Raw genomic sequence first — 21,011 nt, forward strand, 5'->3', positions numbered from 1 at the left:
GGGGATAGACAAAAACCTACTTGGCATTCATTAAACAGTTACCTACAGTCCTAACTCCCTCTTCTCTAATCCCTCTCCTCAAAAAAAAAAAAGTATATATACAATTTTGTGTCATAAAAAACATACCTAGCTCTAGAACCAGACAATCTGGGTTCAGATACCTGCTCCAACACTGGCTACTCCATGAGTCAGAGCAGTTTCCTCATCTGTAAAGTGGGGATGATAATGATAGTACCCTCACTTTACAAAGCATTCAGAGCGATTCATGGTTCACAGTAAGCCCTCTATGTTTGAGCCTATTATGATTATATTATTATCTTCTTGTTGTTTCTAATGGGCATGCTTTCTTTATTCCCTTCCTTAAAGTCTTTCATTCCTTCCCTCTGCTACTGCAAAAAGCAGTCTTTCCTTGTCACTTAAGTTTTCAAAAGTTTCCTAGATCCAACAAGCATAACATTAACTACAGAACAGTTTTTTCCGGGGATTGGAATCTAAAATTGCTGGGGTTTTTTTTTTTTTTCAGCAACTTATATTATATTTTAACAAAGGAGATCATGGCTTTGACAATGTCTATATGGACATGAAGACCATATTCAGAGCTTTTGGGCCAGATTTCAAGAAGAATCACCTGGCTGAGCCTTTTGACAGCATCCACATCTACCCCCTCATGTGTAAGCTCCTGCGGGTTACCCCTGAGCCCCACAATGGCTCCCTGGCAGTCACCCAGGAAATGCTTGTGGACACTTACGACCAGCAGTCAGGTGAGATACAAAAGCAACCGCCAGAAGATTGGCAGTGTGGTCTGTTCTGTCCTGAGATAGAAAAGATTCAAAAAGGGGTTTCTTGAATGGGGGAAAAGTCAAGCAGAATAGTCCTGTTTCCTGCCAGCTTCAATGCTCCCCAGTACATTATCAGCAGCTCTGAACAGGTAGCAGAGACATGGAGCCCTCCATGTGTTAGTGACATTTTATATCAGTGCCTTTGGGGCAAAAGGAAAGTTCTCCATAGAAAAAGTCAAGTGATAATCCCTTTGAGCCTCAAAAATTGTGTGTAGTCTGCCCCCAGATGCCCCTTGTAGATTCCAAAAAGCAACCCTCTTTCAGCAACTCTGTGCATGCTGGTTCCTGGAGGAAAGCTGCTCACAGTGGAGGAGCGAAGCCTGAGCCCTCCACTCATGGCTGGAAAAGGGAGCAGGGGTTCCTGTAAATGAGGTTGCTAATTCTTAAAACTTCAAAATCCTAAATCTGGGTGATATAAAGGAAGAAAGAAAGCATCTCTGGGAATTCAGTTGTTTACAAACACTGAAAAGGCAGCTTTTCTTCTGCCAGGAGAGACTTAGACACTGCCTGCTGATTTATCACATGCTTAGAGCAACCACACTCAGTTGAAATGGAGTACAAAGAACAGCTTCCTGCACCCTTTTCCCTTCTTCCAAGCCACTGCCCACAATCTTCTTGTGAATTTACAGGAAGCAGGCTGTTTTACAGAAAATGAAGTAAATGAATGAGAGTCCCCTAAATTATTGAGAATTTTTTTTTAAGTTTTAGAGTTTTGCTACAACTATTTGGCCCCTACCCCTGTCCTGCAGCCCACTGGGAGCCTGGGGTGAGGTGTGTTTGACCATCAGTTATTGATAAGCAAGACATCCCACCAACTGATTCTCAGCTAACTGGCTTTTAGCAAATTGGTCATTTGGCAAAGTGGTCATTAGGCAAATGGGTCATTTGGTGAATAGGTCGTTTAGTAAATCGGCTTTCAACGACTTGCCCTATGAGATTTCTCTACAGTGAGCACTTTCTTGGGTTAAATGTATGTTTCGTTTCCATAATTAATATTCACTAGCGCCTGGATGGGAAACATCCCAGGGACCCAGGAGCAGCCTCTTGATAATCATATCATTTAAAACTGTCTGATTTTTTTTAACAGGAGCAAAGATGCAGAGAGCATCTGCTTTCCACAACACAGCGACTGCTCTCAGTGTTGTCACAGGAGTTCTTGCAGTTCTGTTTGTTGCTGGTGTGACATTCACAGTCATTAGTCGGAAAAAGTGAGTAGTCTAGAGGGTTGTTTGTGGTTAATCAGTGCACATTGCAACTATCCATTTCAATCACTTCCTGAGTGCCTCAGGAGTCCAGCACTTTGAGAACGGAGCAGCCTGGGCCAGCTTCATGGGCTTGCAACCTCGGCCGTTGTACTGGGCCCAGGGCTCAGATAAGTCCCCGGTTTGGTTTGATCTTTAAAATCTTGAATTTTTTAACAAACACATTTTCATCTTACACTGAACCCCCAAAATTACGTTCTAGTTGCATTAAATTCCTAGCACTGCAATAACAAAGTACCACACACTGGATAGCTTAAAACAACAGAAATTTGTGGTCTCACAGAACTGCAAGCTAGAAGTCTGTAAGATCAAACTATCTGTAGGGCTACGAACCCTCTGAAATCTGTAGGGGGCGGAATCCTTTCTTCCTCTAGCTTCTGGTGTTTGCCAGCAATCCTTGGCATTCCTCGACTTGTAGACATAATCTCTACCTCCACTGTCACACAGCCGACTTCTCCCTGTGTCTCCATTTTCACATGATGTTCTCTCCTCTTATAAGGACACCAGTCATGGGATTTAGGGCCCCCTGTAATCCAGCCTGACCTCTGCCTAACTTAATTATATCTGCAGAGACCCTATTTCCAAAGAAGGTCACATTCCTAAGTGCCAGGTGTCAAGACTTCCAACATCTCCTTTTGGGGGACATAATTCAACCCATAACACTGGCCCTGCCACCAACCAAAGCATTATATGGCCCTGGTATACCTCCTTCTACTTCTTCATAGTTATATCATGAGACTGAGCCTCCTTATCCCTTATTACACCCAATCCTGACCATTCTTCTACTTTCACAGAGCTCCTGTCTCAACAGCACAAGGGCCTCCTGAACACTATAAACTGCCCAAGGAAAGTCAGAACTTTACTTAATTTTATCTCCATTACAAAGCCCATGTTTAGCATAATTTATATTTAAACTACAAAATTTTCCTGTAAGTTGAAACATGACCTATAAAGGTCTCTACACCCCGAAGCAACATTTTAGAAAGAAATCAATTGGTCCTTTTCTACAGAAACCATTAGCCATAGGAGAGATAAAGGAAAAACTTCAATATACTGACTGAAAGGCCATGCCCACAGCATAATTTCTAAAAGGCAAACATTCCATACAGTTAAAATGCATTATTATTATTATTATTATTATTAGCCTCAAATCCAGAAATTGAATCTTTACTATAACATGTGCACATAACATCTCCTCTGCACTGGCAGGACTGCTCTGATACATCCTAATGCTTCTTTCCACATCACCACCACCTGGAATTTTCACTTTTTATGTTAAACAGCAGTCCTAATCTTCACTTACACCTGAACACACCACACCTGTGAGGCCCATGGGCCATTACAAATCCCTTCAGTGCCTTGATTTTTCCAGGTTCAGATCTGAGGTATGACTTTATGATCTTTGTCCCTCCCAAGAGCCCATACATGAAGATAACGGTATCTTCTGTGTGCAGGTCAGTGATGTGGCCCACTCAGGGTCCTTGCCCAATCTGCTTCCTGTCTGTGGCATCAGGGAGGCTGGACCAGCCTAGGTCTATTCCTGTCTTAGTATAACATCATGCAGTATCACTGATTCTGGTGTTGACTGCATGCCCTTTTGCTCCTCAGAGGAAAGGTAATTAATAGCTATTATGTGTGTTAACAGAAAGCTCGGTATTTATGAAATTAACTGACCAGTTCCCACTGGCTGTCACTGTCTACTGCAGGCAGAGAGCTGATCAAAACAGCAGAAGTGAACCAGTACGCCTGACTGAGCTCTGACTTCGTTCCTTCAGGACCAAGACTCAAATGTCATATGTCAGGTGTTTCTACCCTACTCAGAGGATTTATGCAACATCTCATACCCAGAAACTTAATTTGGGGTAAAAACACAGCAATAGCCATAGCATACCCCCTTTATTTAAATCAAGTGTTGATGGAATAAAACACAATCACTTTTTGTCAGATCCTGTGCTCACGTGGTCCTGGTGGACAAAGAACAGATGAGAGAATAAATGCATTGAGTTAGAATTAATTCTCCTCTCTTGTTCTCATACCTGAGTAGGGCTCATGTGTTTCTCATCTGAAAGGGGTAATAAGATTTCATCTGTGCCCCTCATCTACCTTCTGCAAGCATATTTAACAAATTAGCTCCCAAGATGCTTCCACATGGAGTTTTATTAGAGACATGTAAACATGTTAGACTTGGAACACAGTTCAAACTCCAGAAGCAGTACCATGCCTTTCACTGAAGACACAATAAGGTCAAATGGAAGTAATTTTTTCTTTTTTTTCCTCATCCCCACTGCTGTACCACCCCACCACCCCCAGGGGCTCTCTTACTCTTCTTCTGGATTCCTTTCCTTGCCAAGTCAAAACTCCCACTGTGAGCCCTCACAGTTCCATGTGCTCACTGGCACAATACATATTACCATTGTGCTTCTATATTTATCTGCGTGATAATTAGTTCAATGCCCACTTCCCCATGAGACCCTGAGCCCCTGGAGGGCAGGAATCACTCCTGGTTTTTCTCACTGTTGCATCCGCAGCGCCTGACAGTGCCAGACACATAGCTGGTACTTATAAGTATTTGGTGAACAAAAGACTCTGTGGATGGATTAGGGACAGACCCAAGGACTGGGGGAGCCAAGGTCCGGCTTTGTGTTGGCGGTCATTGAGAGGACGATGAAATGGAGGGTAATCATCATTAAATCTGTTACACCTGTAGCCTGCCTTCACCACCCAATCTCGCTTTAATTATTGCTACAAAAGACTTGCAGGTCCTCAGATATCATGTAGCCTAAACAATAGGATGTTTGCCCGGGTTGTTTTCCAGGAACTTGGGGTCAGCTGTGTCCACTTCCAGCCGGTTAAGACTGGTTAGGACCACTGGCTGTCCAACTGGGTGTGCCTGAGTGTCTGCTAGGTGACCTTTTTATGTCAGACGGTCAAAAACTCCATCCTTAGAAATGCTATTTTCTGGACAAGGGTCCCTTGAAGATGCCTGTAGCTTAGTTGCGCCTGCGAAAACGATCATTACCTCACCTTTTTATTTCCCATCACCTTACCCCACAACCCCGCATCCCAGAACGCCCTGCTTCTTTATCCCATAACTAGGAGGGAGGGAGGGCAGATCTGAGGTTCATCCTTTGGTCTCCTCTCGTGGCTGTCCCGTGAATAAACCCTTTCTCTGCTACAAACCGCGGCGTCTCAGCGTTTGGCTTGCTGCACGTCTGGCAAAGGAACCTGGCTGACCCCGGAGCTTGACCCGGGGAACCAAAGGCTCCTCACCCCTTCCCCGTCCTCGGAGTGTACTTCTGCCCACTGTTCCACGGCAGGATCTGTTTCAAGAATGCAGCCCTGAGAGAGGAACGTGATGTGGACACCACCGGACTGTGTGCTGACTGGATCCCATTAAGGCCCGGATATAACCTCTTAAGATTCTGGCCGGCGGATGCGGACAAGTCTTGCAAGTAAGGTCATTTGCTTATCAAAACCGCCACCCACCAATCTGGGGGGGGGGGGCCTGCTTCTTGGGTCTCTCCTTGCCCTCCGTGTCCGGGGCACTTTGCAAACCAACACCTTTACCTGAGGGCACTTTTCCAAGGACAGAAAGGGCAGCGACGGCCTGAGCCCACCGGCCCTGAGACCTGAGGAGACCTGAGGAGGCAGCGGCCGTCAGGCTCCCTCCCGCCCCGGCGCATTCCACAGGGGTGAGGGGAAGGCGAGGAAAGGCTGACTGGACGACGCGTCTGCCCATATGGCCTCTGCCAAAAAGACCCTCGAGGTGTTGGAACAGCGAGAAAGATTACCTGGCCCTCGGCCTGACTGGACGCTCTCCGGGAGCCTTCGCTGCCCCGCCCAGAGGAACCTGGCGCCAAATCCTGACTCCGCCCACCGAAGCCCGGTCCCGCCCCTTCCCGACCATGGGCCCGCCTCCCAGGGCCCCAGGCAACGCCTAGGCTGCTGCCTCCTCAGCACCTCCTCTCGCGCCACCTGCTGGCACCGCCTCCTGAACCCTGGCTCCCTCCCCAAGCCCCGCCTCCTGAGCTTGGCGCCAGGCTCGACACTCCCAAGACCCGCCTGTCCCCGCCCAAGGCCTCGGACCGCCTCCAGGCGCAGCCCGGCTCCCGCCCCGTCTCCTGGGCAACGCCGCGGCCCCGCCCCACCATGGCGCCGGAGGAGAACGGTGAGGCCGCACGCTTGCTGCGGAGTTTCGAGCGCCGCTTCCTGGCTGCGCGCGCACTGCGCTCCTTCCCCTGGCAGGTGGGCGGCGGGGAGCGCGGAAAGCGGATAGGGGGCACTGGGGGTTCGGGGTAGGGAAGGGGCTTGAGCGCACACACAGCCCCCGCCCTCCTTGCCACGTGACGGCCTCTGCTCCTTCGCGGATCGGGGCTGCACATCCGGCCCCCGGGGCATCGCCTGGGCCCGCGCAGGCTGGCGGCGGGGAGCCAGAGGTCCACCTGCGCGCCCTTGGGCCCACCCTATGCTCAGCCCTCAGCTTCCCCCTTCCTGGGCCCTTCTGTCTCTCCCCTGCTTTTTCAGACTGTATCTCACGAATTGAAGGAATGAGGGGTTTCTTCCCAGCTCCCAAGTTTTAGGATCATGACAGTTCATGACTTTTTTTTGAGCCAGTTACCATCCTGGCCACTGGGTAACAGCTGTTGCTGCTCACTTAAACAGTCAACATCCCCAGGAGAGCGGGTGACCACGCTGCATCGAGTGCAGTGACCAGAACACAGACCCCCTCGGGCCTCGCTGTTCTCTTATGTATCAGCAGCATTGGACAAAATCCTCTCAGAAGCAGCTGATGGAAGAGAGGGAGGTACAAAACAGGCCAGAAAAGAGAGGAAAGAGCGCACCTCCCTGGTCGGGGGACCTGCCATTCCCACACAGGCACCTGGCCGAGGCAGCAGCTTCCTTCTGCCAAGGCAAAGGCTCCAATGACACTGCCTCCTTTATAATTTATAATTCACCTGCGGTGAGCTCACTGGGATGACTCAGTTTGGACACATATTCCTCCCTAGGTCTGCCCCCTCTTTAAAGTAGTGGTTAGTCATTTGTGTTCTTTCATTGACATATATAAACCATTTTGCATTTTGGGAGATCATTTCCCATCAGAAAGGAGTATGTACATTTTTTAACCCCAAATTTAAACCTCATAACAGCATCCATGGGTCCCAATTCAGTATTGACTATAAATGTTCACATGAAATGGGTGCTTACTGTGAACCAGGCCCATGCTAACGGCTTGCTTAGGCTCACCCACAGCACCCATGTGGTGGGGGCTCTTATCATTGGTTTGACTAGAAAAGAAGTTGAGAGCAGCATTGGAAAGCTCAGACCCGGGAGACTGCTTGCTTTGAACCCTGGCCCCACCCTACACAGCTGTGTGACCTGGGGCAAGTGACTTCATCTCTCTGTGCCTTCATTGTCTTATTAGTAAAACAAGGGGCTATTTCAGGATAATGTGAATGTGTTAGCTAGTGTTTTTATTCTGTCACCAAATGTTTACTGAATGCCTTCCACAAGTCAGGCACCAAGATCAGCAGCGAACAGACAAGGCCCTGCTCAGATGGGAGAGCCAGAGAATAAACAAGCAAATGAATAAACAAGAAAACACAGGGAGCAGACAGTGGTTGTAAAGTCAATACAACAGGGAAATGTATCAAAGTAGGGGAGTCAGGAAGGCATCCCAAGGAGGTGACATAGGAGCTGGGATCTGAACAGTGAAGCAGTCAGCCTGTTGCAGGAGCACTTCGAGAGCAGGGAGTACAAAGAATGAGCTGCTGCAAAGAGGCCAGTGTGGCTGGAGTGGAGGGAGCAGGGATAGGACGGGTGGTGGCAGTTGAAGTCAGAGAGAGAGAGGCCTGGCCAGGTCTTGGAGGCCTATCAGGGCATGTCAAGGGGCTCAGGAGAAATGAAATGAATTGCCTGGTGTCACATCAGCCAGGCCAGGCTGCCTGATTCTGGAGCCTGAGCTCACTGCTGGGCTGGAGTCCCCTGTGAGAGAGGACAGCATAATGGACCTGGCAGCTACACGTTCTATATGTCCATTTTAATTCAGGTGTCAAGTCCAGAGCAAGCCCATCTGTTGTTAATGCCTTGGCTCCCCACAAAAGTCCTGGCTGACCAGTTCAGCCACAGAGCTGGTCTGTGACCCAGGCGAGGCTAAGCTGCCAGAGCTAATGCAAACCAGGAGTCTGTCTTCTGACGTTCTTTCTCTGACTCATCCAGGTGTAACCTGGAACTTCTCAAGGTCAGGCATTCAGCTGCCTGTGGCTTCCACTTCATTTGGCCCCAGGTCCCTGGGGAGAGATCACTTAGCACTTTTGCTAGCATGTCCTATTGCATGTTTAATGTTCCTGCGATTATGCCCTTGAGATTTCTCTCTGCCCCTCTCTCTCTGAATAGAGCCTAGAAGAGAAATTAAGGGACTCATCAGGTTCTGAGCTGCTGCTGAATATTTTGCGGAAGGTAAGAATCACAGAATCGCTGGAACACATCACTGGCCTGATTTGCCCATGAAGACATAACACAAGTAGTGGGTGCACGTGTATCCTTTAAAAACAGAGACACTGCATCTGGGTGTCAGCACCTGAGACAGCTCCAGCTCTTTTGTTTTCTTAGATGAAGACATCAGAATATACGTAATCTGCATGAGAAGAGGGAATCTGGGGGATTTTTTTTTAACTGTCCACAGAGAAAATGGAGATGACAGCTGTAGGAACCTCTAGAATTCGTTAGCTGCTCAGAGACTTTTTTCTTTATATTTAAGGGGAAAATAAGGAGGCAAGTCTTACCCACCCCTGTGTCTTTTCTAGACGTGGATGGGCTCCTGCCTTTTGCAAGTGGGGTTTAGACTCTAAGACACATGTGGGTGCTGGGTAGAGGCAGGACCATCACTCTGCCTGGCCTGTCCCACCCTGTCCCTGGCCATGTGCATCAGGTAAGGATCGCACTGCATCCCAGCTCTCTACTGTCTTAAGGGTCCTGAATCCTTCTGAAAATCCAAAATTACGGTCTCTCCCCCTAAGAGAAAAATGCATGGGAGTTACACACACCCCTGCAACCACCAATCCTGTCCAGAGAGCCCAGGTTAGAATTCCTGTGTGGAGGGTGAACCAAGAGTATCCGTCCGACCACTGAGTAGAGAAGAGATGGCCGCAGCCAAGGAAGACTCCCAGGGCAGTCCAGCCATCCAGGACTGTGAGCTTCGACATCTCTGAGGCCATTGTCTTGCAGCCTACCCTGATTTTCACCCTGAGGATAAAACCTAACAGTGGCCAACTAGAAAGCCCCTGAAGAGTTGCCTGGGCATTTTGTTGCTCTTGAGTAAAATCGTGTCCTTCCAGCCAGCAGGCCCCATGTGACCTGGCCCCTACTCTCACTGCTCCTGTCGCCTGCCTGGAACTCGCTCCTGCTGCTCTCTGCTTCTCTAGGCTTCAGCGGAAGTGTTTCCCTGAGAGCCCGCATCCCCCTCCACGACATCCCAGGCAGAGCCCACCTTCCTCTGTCCAGCTGGGGATGTGAGGACCAGGAGGGCCAGTGCCGAATCTGCCTTGTCTGCACCAGTTGGATTCTCACCTCTTCCAGAGAGCCAGGCAATCTCACATTTGTCCTCACCTACAAACTCTAGTTCCTGCTGGCTGCCCTGGGAAAGGATATCTTAGTACTGCTCTAACAGAATACCATTGACCGGGTGGCTTATAAACAAGAGGAATTTATTTCTTACAGTTCTGGAGGCTGGGAAATCCAAGATCAAGGTGCCAGCAGATTCAGTGTCTGATGAAGGCCCACTTCCTTCATAGACGGCCATCTTCTTGCTGTGTCCTCACATAGCAGAAGGGGTGAGGGAGCAATCTGGGTCTCTTTTATAAGGGCACTAATCCCATTTGTGGGGGCTTTACCCTGATGACCTAATCATACCCCAAAGGCCCCCACCTCCTGATATCATCATATTGGATGTTAGAGTCAACATGTGAATTTGAGGTGTACACAAATATTCAGTCTATAGCAGGGTGTTAGCTTGAGTCCATATGCCCCACATTCCTGCCCAGAAAGGACATTAGAAACACTGCCACAGTCTGTGACACTGTGGTAGAGAAAATTTTTTTATGAAAGGGCTTGTATCTTAAGACTTACTCTCAGATGTGTGAGGGTCACCTAAGGCTAGAATTCCAGGGATCGGGTAACGGGCTTGCCCTATATTCACTTAAAGCTCACAGGAGACTTAAGGAGGAGTCTTTCCACCAATACACACTGTTCCTTGTCACAGACCGTGAAGCATCCTGTGTGTGTGAAGCATCCACCATCAGTGAAATATGCCCGGGGCTTTCTCTCAGAGCTCATCAGAAAGGTTAGTGATGGGCACTGTCCGTCCGGTAGCCAGGCAGCGTCTGGGACTTGGCTGGCTCTCTAGAAGTGGGCTTTGCCTGCTCTGCAGACCCCATATAGCAGTGGGCTCCCTGGGCAGCTGCTCCCAGCTGGGTTCCACCAGTAACTTAATCCTCTTGCTGAAGCTCTCTCCTTGCCCGCCCCCAGCACGAGGCTGTTCACACAGAACCTTTGGACGAGCTGTACGAAGCACTGGCGGAGGTCCTGACAGCCGAGGAGCCCACCCAGTGCCACCGGAGCTATCTACTGGTAGGAGATATGCGCCCTCCTCCCCACACAGAGTTCATCCAGGCTCCAGTCAGCCTCATGTGGGTTCAAATCCTATCTCATCAGCTCTGTAGTCTTAGATGAGATCAGTTAACCTTCCTGAGCCTCAGTTTCCTCATCTGTAAACTAAACTAAGCATTTCAACAAATAATACTTGTCTTATGAGGTGGCTGGGGTTAAATCAGGTAATGCATGTAAATTGCACAGCAGGGATCTGGTGCTCAGACCTCAATAAGTATTTGATGGATGGATATTACTTGATGGCAGTCTCTTCCCACTGTCCACTGCCACCATCCTCAGCAGCCTGACAAATCCCATGGCCTTCTGACTGGTCTTCTGGCTCCTTGCCCCACAAAAATCCATTCTGCACACAACACTTTTTGTTTTGTTTATTCTTTAACCTTTTATTATAAAATAAAACATAGATACAGAAATCGACCCAAAAGAATTAGATAGATTACTGAATTGTTGCAAGGCGGCTGCCATGGTAACCATGCCAACCTAGTCAAGGACTTCGGCAGCCAGCCCACAAGGGCCCCCTCTGACCCATCTCCATCCCAGCCGTCCCTCCCTGTAAAAGTAACCACCAATTCCCTTTCAGAGTAATCACTCTGAGGTCTTATCACTGCCACATGTACCTCTGGACACCTGCACTTGGATTTGCCCATTAACTAGGTTGGGCTCAGGACATCCCTTCACCCGTAGTTCCCACCAGCTCTTTCTCCTCGTAGCAGTTCCTCTACTGAACAGCCCTGGCAGTTTGGCCTGGACCACTTTCCACAGGGCAGGCTTTTGGTTGCACACACATGGTGCTGTTCTGCTTATTCCACCATCCTCTGTTTCCTGCAAATTGGGAGCTGGAATAAGAGGCCCTCTAGACTCATGTCTGTCTGATCCCTTTGTCAAGAACACAGTGTGGGGTTCTAGAATGCATATCATCTGTTTTTGTTCCCTTCATGGTAGCAGTTGTGGATGCTCAAAGCTTATACTCATTAGTTCATTGGAGGATGCAAAGGGGTGATTTTCTTTCTTTCTTTTAATTAAAGTACAGTTGATTTACAATGTTGTGTTAGTTCCTGGTGTACAGCATAGTGTTTGAATTATACATATGTATATTCTTTTTCATGTTCTTCTTCATTATAGGTTATTATAAGATATTAAATATAGTTTCCTGTGCTATATAGAAGGACCTTGTTGTTTATCTATTCTGCTCAGAGTAGTTTGTATCTGCTAATCCCAAACACCTAATTTATCCCTCCCCCCTCCTTTCCCCTTTGGTAACTATAAATTTGTTTTCTGTCTGTCTCTTCCTGTTTTGTAAATAAGTTCATTTGTGTCATTTTTTTTAGATTCCATATATAAGTGATATCATATGATATTTGTCTTTCTCTGTCTGACTTACTTCACTAAGTGTGATAATCTCTATGTCCATCCAAGGCAAATGGCATTATTTCATTCTTTTTATTGCTGAGTAGTATTCCATTTTCATACACACACACACACACACACACACACACACACATTCACACTTACACTCACACACCACAGCTTCTTTTTTTTTTAACATTTTTTATTGATTCATAATCATTTTACAGTGTTGTGTCAGATTCCAGTGTTCAGCACAATTTTTCACTCATTCATGGACATATACACACTCATTGTCACATTTTTTTCTCTGTGATTTATCATAACATTTTGTGTATATTTCCCTGTGCTATACAGTGTAATCTCTTTTTTTCTTTTTTCTTCCAGTTTTATTGAGATATAATTAACATATAATGCTGTGTAAGTTTAAGATGTTCAGCATAATGATTTGACTTAATGTACATCATGAAATGATGACCACAATAAGTTTGGTAAATATCTATCATCTCACACAGATACAAAATTAAAGAAGTTAAAGAAAATTTTCCTTGTGATGAAAACTGTTAGAATTTACTCTCTTATGTTCATGTATTACATATAGCAGTGTTAGTTACATTTTTTTTTTACATTTTTTATTGATTCATAATCATTTTACAGTGTTGTGTCAAATTCCAGTGTTCAGCACAATTTTTCACTCATTCATGGACATATACACACTCATTGTCACATTTTTTTCTCTGTGATTTATCATAACATTTTGTGTATATTTCCCTGTGCTATACAGTGTAATCTTGTTTATCTATTCTACAATTTTGAATTCCCAGTCTATCCCTTCCCACCCTCTACCCCCCCCCCCGTAACCACAAGTCTGTATTCTCTGTCCATGAGTCTATTTCTGTCCTGTATTTATGCTTTGTTTTTGTTTGTTTTTGGTTTTTAGATTCCACATATGAGCGATCTCATATGGTATTTTTCTTTCTCTTTCTGGCTTACTTCACTTAGAATGACATTCTCTAGGATCATCCATGTTGCTGCAAATGGCATTATGTTGTCGGTTTTTATGGCTGAGTAGTATTCCATTGTATAAATATACCACATCTTCTTTATCCAGTCACCTGTTGATGGACATTTAGGTTGTTTCCATGTTTTGGCTATTGTAAATAGTGCTGCTATGAACATTGGGGTGCAGGTGTCATCCTGAAGTAGATTTCCTTCTGGATACAAGCCCAGGAGTGGGATTCCTGGGTCATATGGTAAGTCTATTCCTAGTCTTTTGAGGAATCTCCACACTGTTTTCCATAGCACCACAGCTTCTTTATCCAGTCATCTGTCAGTGAACCTTTAGATTACTTCCATGTCTTGGCTATTGTATGTAGTGCTGCTGTGAACCTTGGGGTGCATGTATCTTTTAGAATTAGAGTTTCCTCTGGATATATGCCCAGGAGTGGGATTGCTGGATCATATAGAAACTCTATTTTTAGTTCCTTAAGGAATCTCCTTACTGTTTTCCATAGTGGCTGCGCCAAATTACATTCCCACCAGCAGTGTAGGAGGGTTCCCTCTTCTCCACACCCTCTTCAGCGCTTATTGTTTATGGACTTTTTAATGATGGCCATTCTGACTGGTGTGAGGTGATACCTCACTGTAGTTTTGACTTGCATTTCTCTGATTAGTAGCAATATTGAACATCTTTTCATGTGCCTGTTGGCCATCTGTATGTCTTCATTGGAGAAATGTCTGTTTAGATCTTCTGCCCATTTTTGGATTGAGTTGTCGGTTTTTTTGTTATTAATCGTATGAGCTGTTGTATATTCTGGAAATTAAGCCCTTATCCATCTCATCATTTGCAAATATTTTCTCCCAATCCATAGGTTATCTTTTCATCTTGTTTATAGTTTCCTCTGCTGTGCAAAAGCTTAAATGTTTGCTTAGATCCCATTTGTTTATTTTTGCTTTTATTTTTATTGCCTTGGGAGACTGACCTAGGAAAACATTGCTATGATTTATGTCAAAGAATCTTCTGCCTGTGTTGTCTTCTTGGAGATTTATGGTGTGCTATCTTATGTTTAAGTCATTTTGAGTTTATTTTTGTGTATGGTGTGAGGGAGTGTTCTTACTTCATTGATTTACATGCAGCTGTCCAGCTAAAAAGGTGATTTTCTGATTCTGTAGTTTTGTTTTCATTCATAAGCTGGAGAAATTTTATAAGGAGATGCCTTCTTTCATCCATATTTGTTTACCTACTCATACAGCTCATAGAGGAAAGGCAGGATTCTTTCCTTTTCAAGATAGTGAATGGGTTTCCTATCATTCCCAGTAGAGCTTCAATCCATAGCAAATTGTGTCATTATTGAAGCTCAAAATGTGCTTTTTTCAGCCACTTCAAATATGCTTCTGAGCCCTTTTGTATCACCTAATAGTTTTCTCGCTTTACTTTATGTCAAGCTTTTCCAAACTCATATGTTTCCTGCCCATACCAGGCATCAGCCATGTCTTCAAGAAGCGCTAGTGTCAGGGGGTCAGAGGGATAAATTAGGAGTTAGGGATTGGCTGATACAAACTATTGTGTACAGAATAGATAAACAACAAGGTCCTACTGTATTAGCACAGGGAACTATATTTAATATTGTATAACAACCTATAATAATATTAAAAAGTATATATATATAATACATATATATAACTGAATCATTATGCTGTATACCAGAAATTAACACATTATAAATCAACCACATTTTTAAAATTTAAAAAAAAAAGAAGCAGCCCTAGTTTGTTTCAGTGGGAAATGATATTTAGAGACCACCATCTGGGCGTTAGGGATGATCATTGCTACTGTCTAGGCCTTTCCATGGACAGAGCTAGGATATGGGTGGTGATATGTGTCCATTCTCTTTGAGAGAAAATACTTCAAAGTCCATATTGATGTTTTTAATTCAAAATCAGAATGGCAGGGTTTTTACTCAACCTCTTCTGCTGTCTCCTTCCTTCTACACTGGAAATTCTGGTTCTCAGGAGCACAGGGGATGATGTTAGGATATCCCCCAGCTGCCCGTGGGCTTTATCCCGTACTACTCATGCAGCTGTCGCAGAACAACAGTGCTAATTCCTCCCACCAACTGCGCTTACTGAAAGCAGTGTAAATATTTATATGTGCCATCCTCATTCTCCCTGCATGGTCGTCATAAAGCCCCGACGTGGTATTACCGCAGACTCGGCAGTTCAGAGCAGCTCCAGCTCCGTAGGTCAGAAGTCTGCTGGGTCAGCTGCTTTCTCTTCTTTGAGCATCACAGAGCTAGAGTCAAGGTGTCTGCAGGAGTAGGCCCCGGGGAAGAGACCGTTCCAGGAGGCTCAGGTCGTTGGCACAGTTGCATTTCCTGCGGCTGCAGGACTGGGGTTTCATTTCCTTGCTGGCGCTTGGACGGGTGTTGTTCTCAGCTTCTAGGGACCACCCTGGCCCGTGACTCGTGGTGCCTTCATTCCAAAGCCAGTGACCACTTCAGATCCCTCCTGCCTCTTCTTCTTCTGCATCTCGCAGATGTCAGCCCTGATGATTCAATCGGGCCCACCCAGATAATCCAGGATTATTTCCGCATATCAAGTTCTGTACCCTTAAATGCATCTTCAGAATCCCTTTGCCAAATAGCGTAACACAGTCCCAGGTCCCAGGGATTTCAGCGGAAGCATATGGACCTCATGCACGTAACACAGCGTCTTCCTTCTCAGTCTCTCTCGGTCTGTGTGTTGATGTCTCTCTAGCCATTTTGGTGTCTCAAGTTTGTTTTCTAGGTGGTTCTTTAAGGAGGGCTCGTGAGGTAGACTTTCCTGGAGTTCTTGCGTGTTGATAACAGTTGGAGTCATTTATACTTGAATCCTGACTCACATCTTCTCTCTCTGACTCTCTCAAACATATTTCTCCATCTTCTTTGTCAAAGCATTACTGCAGAAAAGGCTGATGATAATTTAATTTTTTTCCTTTTTATATTACATGCCCTTTTCTCTTAGATGGCCAAAGCATTTTTATTTTCCTTTAAAGTCCAGTAATTCTGTTAGACAACGTCTCAAGGTTGTGATCATTCCTGGGTCAGTGACCCCCAGGTGCAGAGTGTACTCCTTCAGTATTCATTTCAAATCTTGTTTTGGAAGGAATTCTTTCTTGAATTATCATTTTTAGTATTTGTTCTTTGCTTTCCATTTCCACTGAAAGTACCTAAAAATGGGTGACATACACAACAGAAATTTAACATTGCACAGTTCTGGAAGCTATAAATCCAAAACCAAGGTGTCAGCAGGGCTGGTTCCTTTTGAGGATTGCAAGGGAAGGGTGTGTTCCAGGCCTCTGTCCTCAGCCTGCAGACAGCCATCTCCTGCCTGTCTCTTCACATGATCATCCCTCCATGTGTATCCATGTCCCAACATCCTCTTCTTATAAGGGTGCAGTCAGATTGGATTAGGGCCCCCCCGTACCCTCATTTTAACACGATTCCCTCTGTAAAGACACCATTTCCAAATAAGGTCATATTCTCAGATGCCGGGAGTGAGGACTTCAGCATATGAATTTGGGAAGGAAACAATTGGACCCATGACAATCTTTCTTAATTAATTTTTGATTTTGAAATTTCACTCCTTTTTACCTCTTGTGTCTCTTAAGGGTTTTATCTGTTTTTATGTTTTGTTTTGTTTTTATTTTCATGTTCCTTCCAGTAATCTTTATTTCTGGAATAATGTTTTCTGTTAATTGTCCCACATTTCTGAGTGTTTCTAATGGCTGTTTAGGCCTCGCCCCAGGGCCCTCACACCCCCACTCCTAGAGCAGTCAAGTTCCCTCCTAGGTGGACCTCTGCCTTTCCAGCTCACAAGGGTCATGTCACTCCCCTGCTCGGAACCTGCCAGTGGCTTCCTATCACATTTAGACTCAAGTCCTAATTCCTTACGTGACCCATGAGGCCCTCCACGCCTGCCCTGGTCGCTGGATTAATTCTGTCTCCCTGTTTCGGCCCAGCCTTCCGGGGACTCAGTCACACTCTCCGAGAGCACAGCCATCGTTTCCCACGGCACCACGGGCCTGGTCACATGGAACGCCGCTCTGTACCTTGCGGAATGGGCCCTAGAGAACCCAGCGGCCTTCACTCACAGGTGACCTGGGGGTGCAGGGCCGGGCCCCCCCTGGGCAGGTCTGCCCAGGCACTGTTACAGAAATGGCCCCCTTCTCCCACCCAGGACCATCTTAGAGCTCGGCAGTGGAGCCGGCCTCACGGGCCTGGCCATTTGCAAGACGTGCCGTCCCAGAGCATACATCTTCAGTGACTGTCACAGCCGGGTCCTCGAGCAGCTCCAAGGGAATGTCCTTCTCAATGGCTTCTCATTGGAGCCAAACGTCACCACCCCCGCCCAGCACCCAGCATTCGAGACCCCTGACACAGACAGCCCCAGGGTGACGGTGGCCCGGCTGGACTGGGACGTCGTGACGGCCCCTCAGCTTGCTGCCTTCTGGCCAGACATTGTCATCGCAGCAGGTACTGCCCAGGCCACTGGAACACAGCCTCCCTGCAATTCCACCCAGCTCTCAGCTCAGGGAAGGGGACAGTGGCCGCTGCCTAGCCGGAGGAATGATGGGACTTCTGGAAGGTCGTGTGGACCTCCAGGGTGACATCAGAGCACAGGGCGTGCCTCTTGGGTGCCCTCCTGTTTGAGAAGTGGCCATGCGTACTCCCACTGTCATGGTTCCATCCTCTGAAGGAAGCAGCTCGTCCCAGCAAGGCCTGGGATAAACAGAGCAGGCCCCAGGGTGCCAGACCAGTGTGACCCATCTTAGCCAGGCCACAGTGCAGTGGGCAGACTTCATGTCCCTCTCCAGCAGCCTAGGGAGGCCTCTTGGATGCCATCCAGAATCGAAATGAAATGGCCAAAGCAGCCTCAACCCTGCCTCCAGCCCCCTATCTTCACACGTGGGTAGAGGTGGCCACAGTAACCTTGTCCTTTCAGAGCCACAGAGAGGGCCACAAGATCCTGATTCCTCTGTGTGCCCTGGGCCAGGCCGAGGGTCAGACCGCAGTGGTGTCCAAGTCAGGGAAGGAGCCCTGGTTGCCCCCACCTCTGTCAGCTCTTGCTTCCAAAATCTTTGTGCATGTTCGTGTTGTCACCGTATGTCCCTGAGGCTGAGGGCTCTGCCTGTATGTCTCTATTCTGGGTCCACAGAATGAGCCCCACAAGGAGGGACCACCCACAGGGGGGCGGGCCTTGAAGAAAGGGGCATGGCCACCAACAGGCCCGCAGTCCCCCACCATGCTCATCTGGCCCCCGTCTGGCTGACAGTGCTGTGCTCTGGCTTGGCCACAGCCCTGACACCCAGGTCCAGGGCGGCCGGAGCACAGAGGTTTAGCCACTTGCTCTTGGGGGCCCAGCTGGTAGTCGGGAGGGAGCTTGTCCCCAACATGAAAGAAACAAGAAGCCTGAGGCAGAGTCAGGGTTTGCTTCATTAAGCATCTTCTAAATAGGCCATAGGCAAAGAATTGATTTTTTCTTTTAAAGGAACACCAGTGAGTCCTAGATATTTTTCATGTGTTGCAGTATCTTTCAGCAGCTTTTTTCCTTTCCTCTCCTAAGGGTTTTCCTTTCTTACTCATGTAATTTTCTTGCCGTCCAACAGCACAAACCTAATAGAACTGCTGCTTTCCAGGCCTTCGCCCTGCTGCCAATGTTGGCACAACCCAGAAGCCTCCATCCTGGGGTCTTGGGTCCTGGGTCCTGGAGGAGCCCCTTTCAGTAACCTGGGGTTTTCATCACAGACGTGCTGTATTGCCCAGAAACTATCCTCTCCCTGGTTGGGGTCCTGCAGAAGCTCTCTGCCTGCCAGAAGGACCAGCAGGCTCCTGACGCCTACGTTGCCTTCACCATCCGCAACCCAGAGACGTGCCAGCTGTTCACCACAGAGCTGGGTGAGCCCCAGGCCTCAGGATGGGCTGCTGTCTCTGAGAGGCCAGCCCAGGCCTGCAGGGCCACTGTGCTAACCCTACACAGGTCTGCAGACAGACAGAAATCAGGAAAGTAAAGGAGTGGGGCCCTGGAGACAAATTAGGGAGCCCCAGACCACAATGTGCTGGGCCAACAGTTCCCGACCCAGGAGGTCAGCAGAGGAGCCAGGGCTGGGGAGGGGTGCTCTGGGGAGGAAGGAGGCAGTTTACATGTCTTTAGGGCAGGTTTTGAGAGCCTTTGGACCTCAGTTTCCTTGTCTGTAAAATGGAGAGGTGCAGTGCTGTCATTCTCCATCTCACCCTCAAAAACACGGCAGTGTAGGGTGGCTAAGTGACCACCCAGGCACCCATGGACTAGAGCCAGACATCTGGCTTCCACTCTCCACCCCCCACCCCCACCATGTGACCCCCACCACTGGCAGTCCTGACCAGGGCTTCCCATGTGCAACGTGGCAGCAGTGCAGAGCCCTGCGCTTGCCCCAGCCCCTACAAGCAAAGCCCTCCCACGCTGCCTCAGCCAACAGAGAGAGAGGACCAGCATCCACCCCCGCACACCCTGTCCCACGGACAGAGGGCTGTGCAGCCTTGAAAAATGAAGTCCTCCAGATGCTTACATGAAAAAACACTCAGGCTGTATTTTAAGTGAAGCCAAGTGCTAAACAGCACATACAGTATATATTTTTATTTTAAAAAATCATGGTAATACACATATGGGGAAACTCCATATACACCAATGAACATTATTAACATGTTATACTTGGACAGCAAGATCATGACAGTTGTACACACTGTATGTCTACTATTTCATTTTTATAAATAGTAACTTTTCCATTCATAAAAGACTGCTATGACAAAACGATCCTTACAAAGGGCTCATCAGACACCTGTGCTCACAAAGAGGATGTGAGCCCCTCCTGACGCACGTCTAGCCTCTGAAGGCACCAGGCTGAGCGGTCAGGCAGCCATGGGTTCAAACTTCAGCTCCTCTCAAGCTGTGCCCAGTGACAGGGTGGAGGACAGGTGCAGGGAACGACAGGGAACCCAGATGGGCCCTGAGCTGCCAGGGATGCACCTGGCCCAGTGGGCAGATGGAGCAAACCTGGCTGCTGTGAGCTGCCTACAAACAGGATTCCTGTCCCACCCCTGTTGTCTGGATAGGGCCTGGAAATCTGTGGTCTGTACACTCCTCCCTGCCCTCAACCCAGGCCAGTCCCAAAGCCCTGCACTGATAGGGTGGTGTCCCCTCCCCAGACCCCGCCATCCTGAGATGTGTGTGCTCTGTTTCCAGGCCGGGCTGGGATCCTGTGGGAAGAACTACCTCGTCATGACCAGAAACTGTTTCCCTACGAAGAGCACTTGGAGATGGCAATTCTGAAACTAACGCTGTAGGTTTACAAACGGTTTTGAAGAGTAACATGAAAATTAAATCACTATCCTGGAGAGAATGTTTATGTGGGAAAGCTAAAGCTTTCACTGGACTTGAATGTTTAAAGAATGTTAAATTCTGAATCAGGAACCACAAACTTTTATAATAAAATATAAACTGTTCCAAATGTGTAGTTGCCCCTTTCTGTCAGTCATCTTAGTTCTTAAGCAAATCACCATAAATCAGAAATGAACTATTTGGCTCTGAGAGAAGCATTTCATTTGTGCAAATGAAAACATACACCAAGTCTGTTTTCCCCCAATCTGGACACACATGCCTCACGGGGCCAAGCCTGCTGTACAGCATGCGTCTGCTGCCCTTGCAGTGCGCTGGGCTGCGATGCCAAGGCAGGAAATAAAAATATTACGGACGCAACCAGGCAGATGCTGGGAAAGGCAGGCACCAGGATATAAAACAGGGATTAAGATGTCGAAGACGCCAGAAGCAAGTAACAGAAAAGTAATAATCTTGGGGTGGGGGTGCGGGAAGACTCATAAGACAGGAG

The 21,011-nt window shown here is 47.4% G+C and overlaps 2 protein-coding genes across 4 annotated transcripts in view; both read left to right on the plus strand.

The window, feature by feature from the left end:
• LOC102524934 (ectonucleotide pyrophosphatase/phosphodiesterase family member 7-like) overlaps positions 1–6,042 on the plus strand; it is a 32,374-nt gene extending 26,332 nt beyond the window's left edge. The window contains 4 exon segments of the mRNA XM_072942130.1: positions 524–761; positions 3,474–3,555; positions 5,419–5,553; positions 5,859–6,042. Coding sequence (XP_072798231.1) covers positions 524–761; positions 3,474–3,555; positions 5,419–5,553; positions 5,859–6,042 — 639 coding nt within the window.
• Positions 6,043–6,208: 166 nt separating this feature from the next.
• Positions 6,209–20,501, plus strand: EEF2KMT (eukaryotic elongation factor 2 lysine methyltransferase). Of its 3 annotated transcripts, XM_031687206.2 has the most exons (9): positions 6,271–6,346; positions 8,495–8,557; positions 8,905–9,029; positions 10,359–10,439; positions 10,625–10,726; positions 17,109–17,242; positions 17,327–17,622; positions 18,895–19,044; positions 20,369–20,501. In XM_031687206.2, exons 3-9 carry the CDS (start codon positions 8,955–8,957, stop codon positions 20,467–20,469), a joined length of 939 nt encoding a protein of 312 aa, XP_031543066.2. In that variant the 5' UTR covers positions 6,271–6,346; positions 8,495–8,557; positions 8,905–8,954; the 3' UTR covers positions 20,470–20,501. The 3 variants fall into 3 exon arrangements, with proteins under 3 accessions (XP_006204273.2, XP_072798362.1, XP_031543066.2); XM_006204211.4 differs by lacking the exon at positions 8,905–9,029 and having other exon boundaries at positions 6,209–6,346; XM_072942261.1 differs by lacking the exons at positions 8,495–8,557; positions 8,905–9,029 and having other exon boundaries at positions 6,217–6,346.
• The last annotated feature ends 510 nt before the right edge of the window (positions 20,502–21,011 follow it).

The sequence above is a fragment of the Vicugna pacos genome, chromosome 18, assembly GCF_048564905.1.
Source record: "Vicugna pacos chromosome 18, VicPac4, whole genome shotgun sequence".
Taxonomy (NCBI): Eukaryota; Metazoa; Chordata; class Mammalia; order Artiodactyla; family Camelidae; genus Vicugna; species Vicugna pacos.

What these genes read in the sequence shown, in the direction of transcription:
- EEF2KMT (XM_006204211.4), top strand. Translation starts at nt 6,251, where the DNA reads ATGGCGCCGGAGGAGAACGGTGAGGCCGCACGCTTGCTGCGGAGTTTC. An exon ending in CCAGCGGCCTTCACTCACAG is followed by an intron (nt 17,243 to 17,326) that starts GTGACCTGGGGG and finishes TCTCCCACCCAG; the next exon opens with GACCATCTTAGAGCTCGGCA. An exon ending in AGACATTGTCATCGCAGCAG is followed by an intron (nt 17,623 to 18,894) that starts GTACTGCCCAGG and finishes TTTTCATCACAG; the next exon opens with ACGTGCTGTATTGCCCAGAA.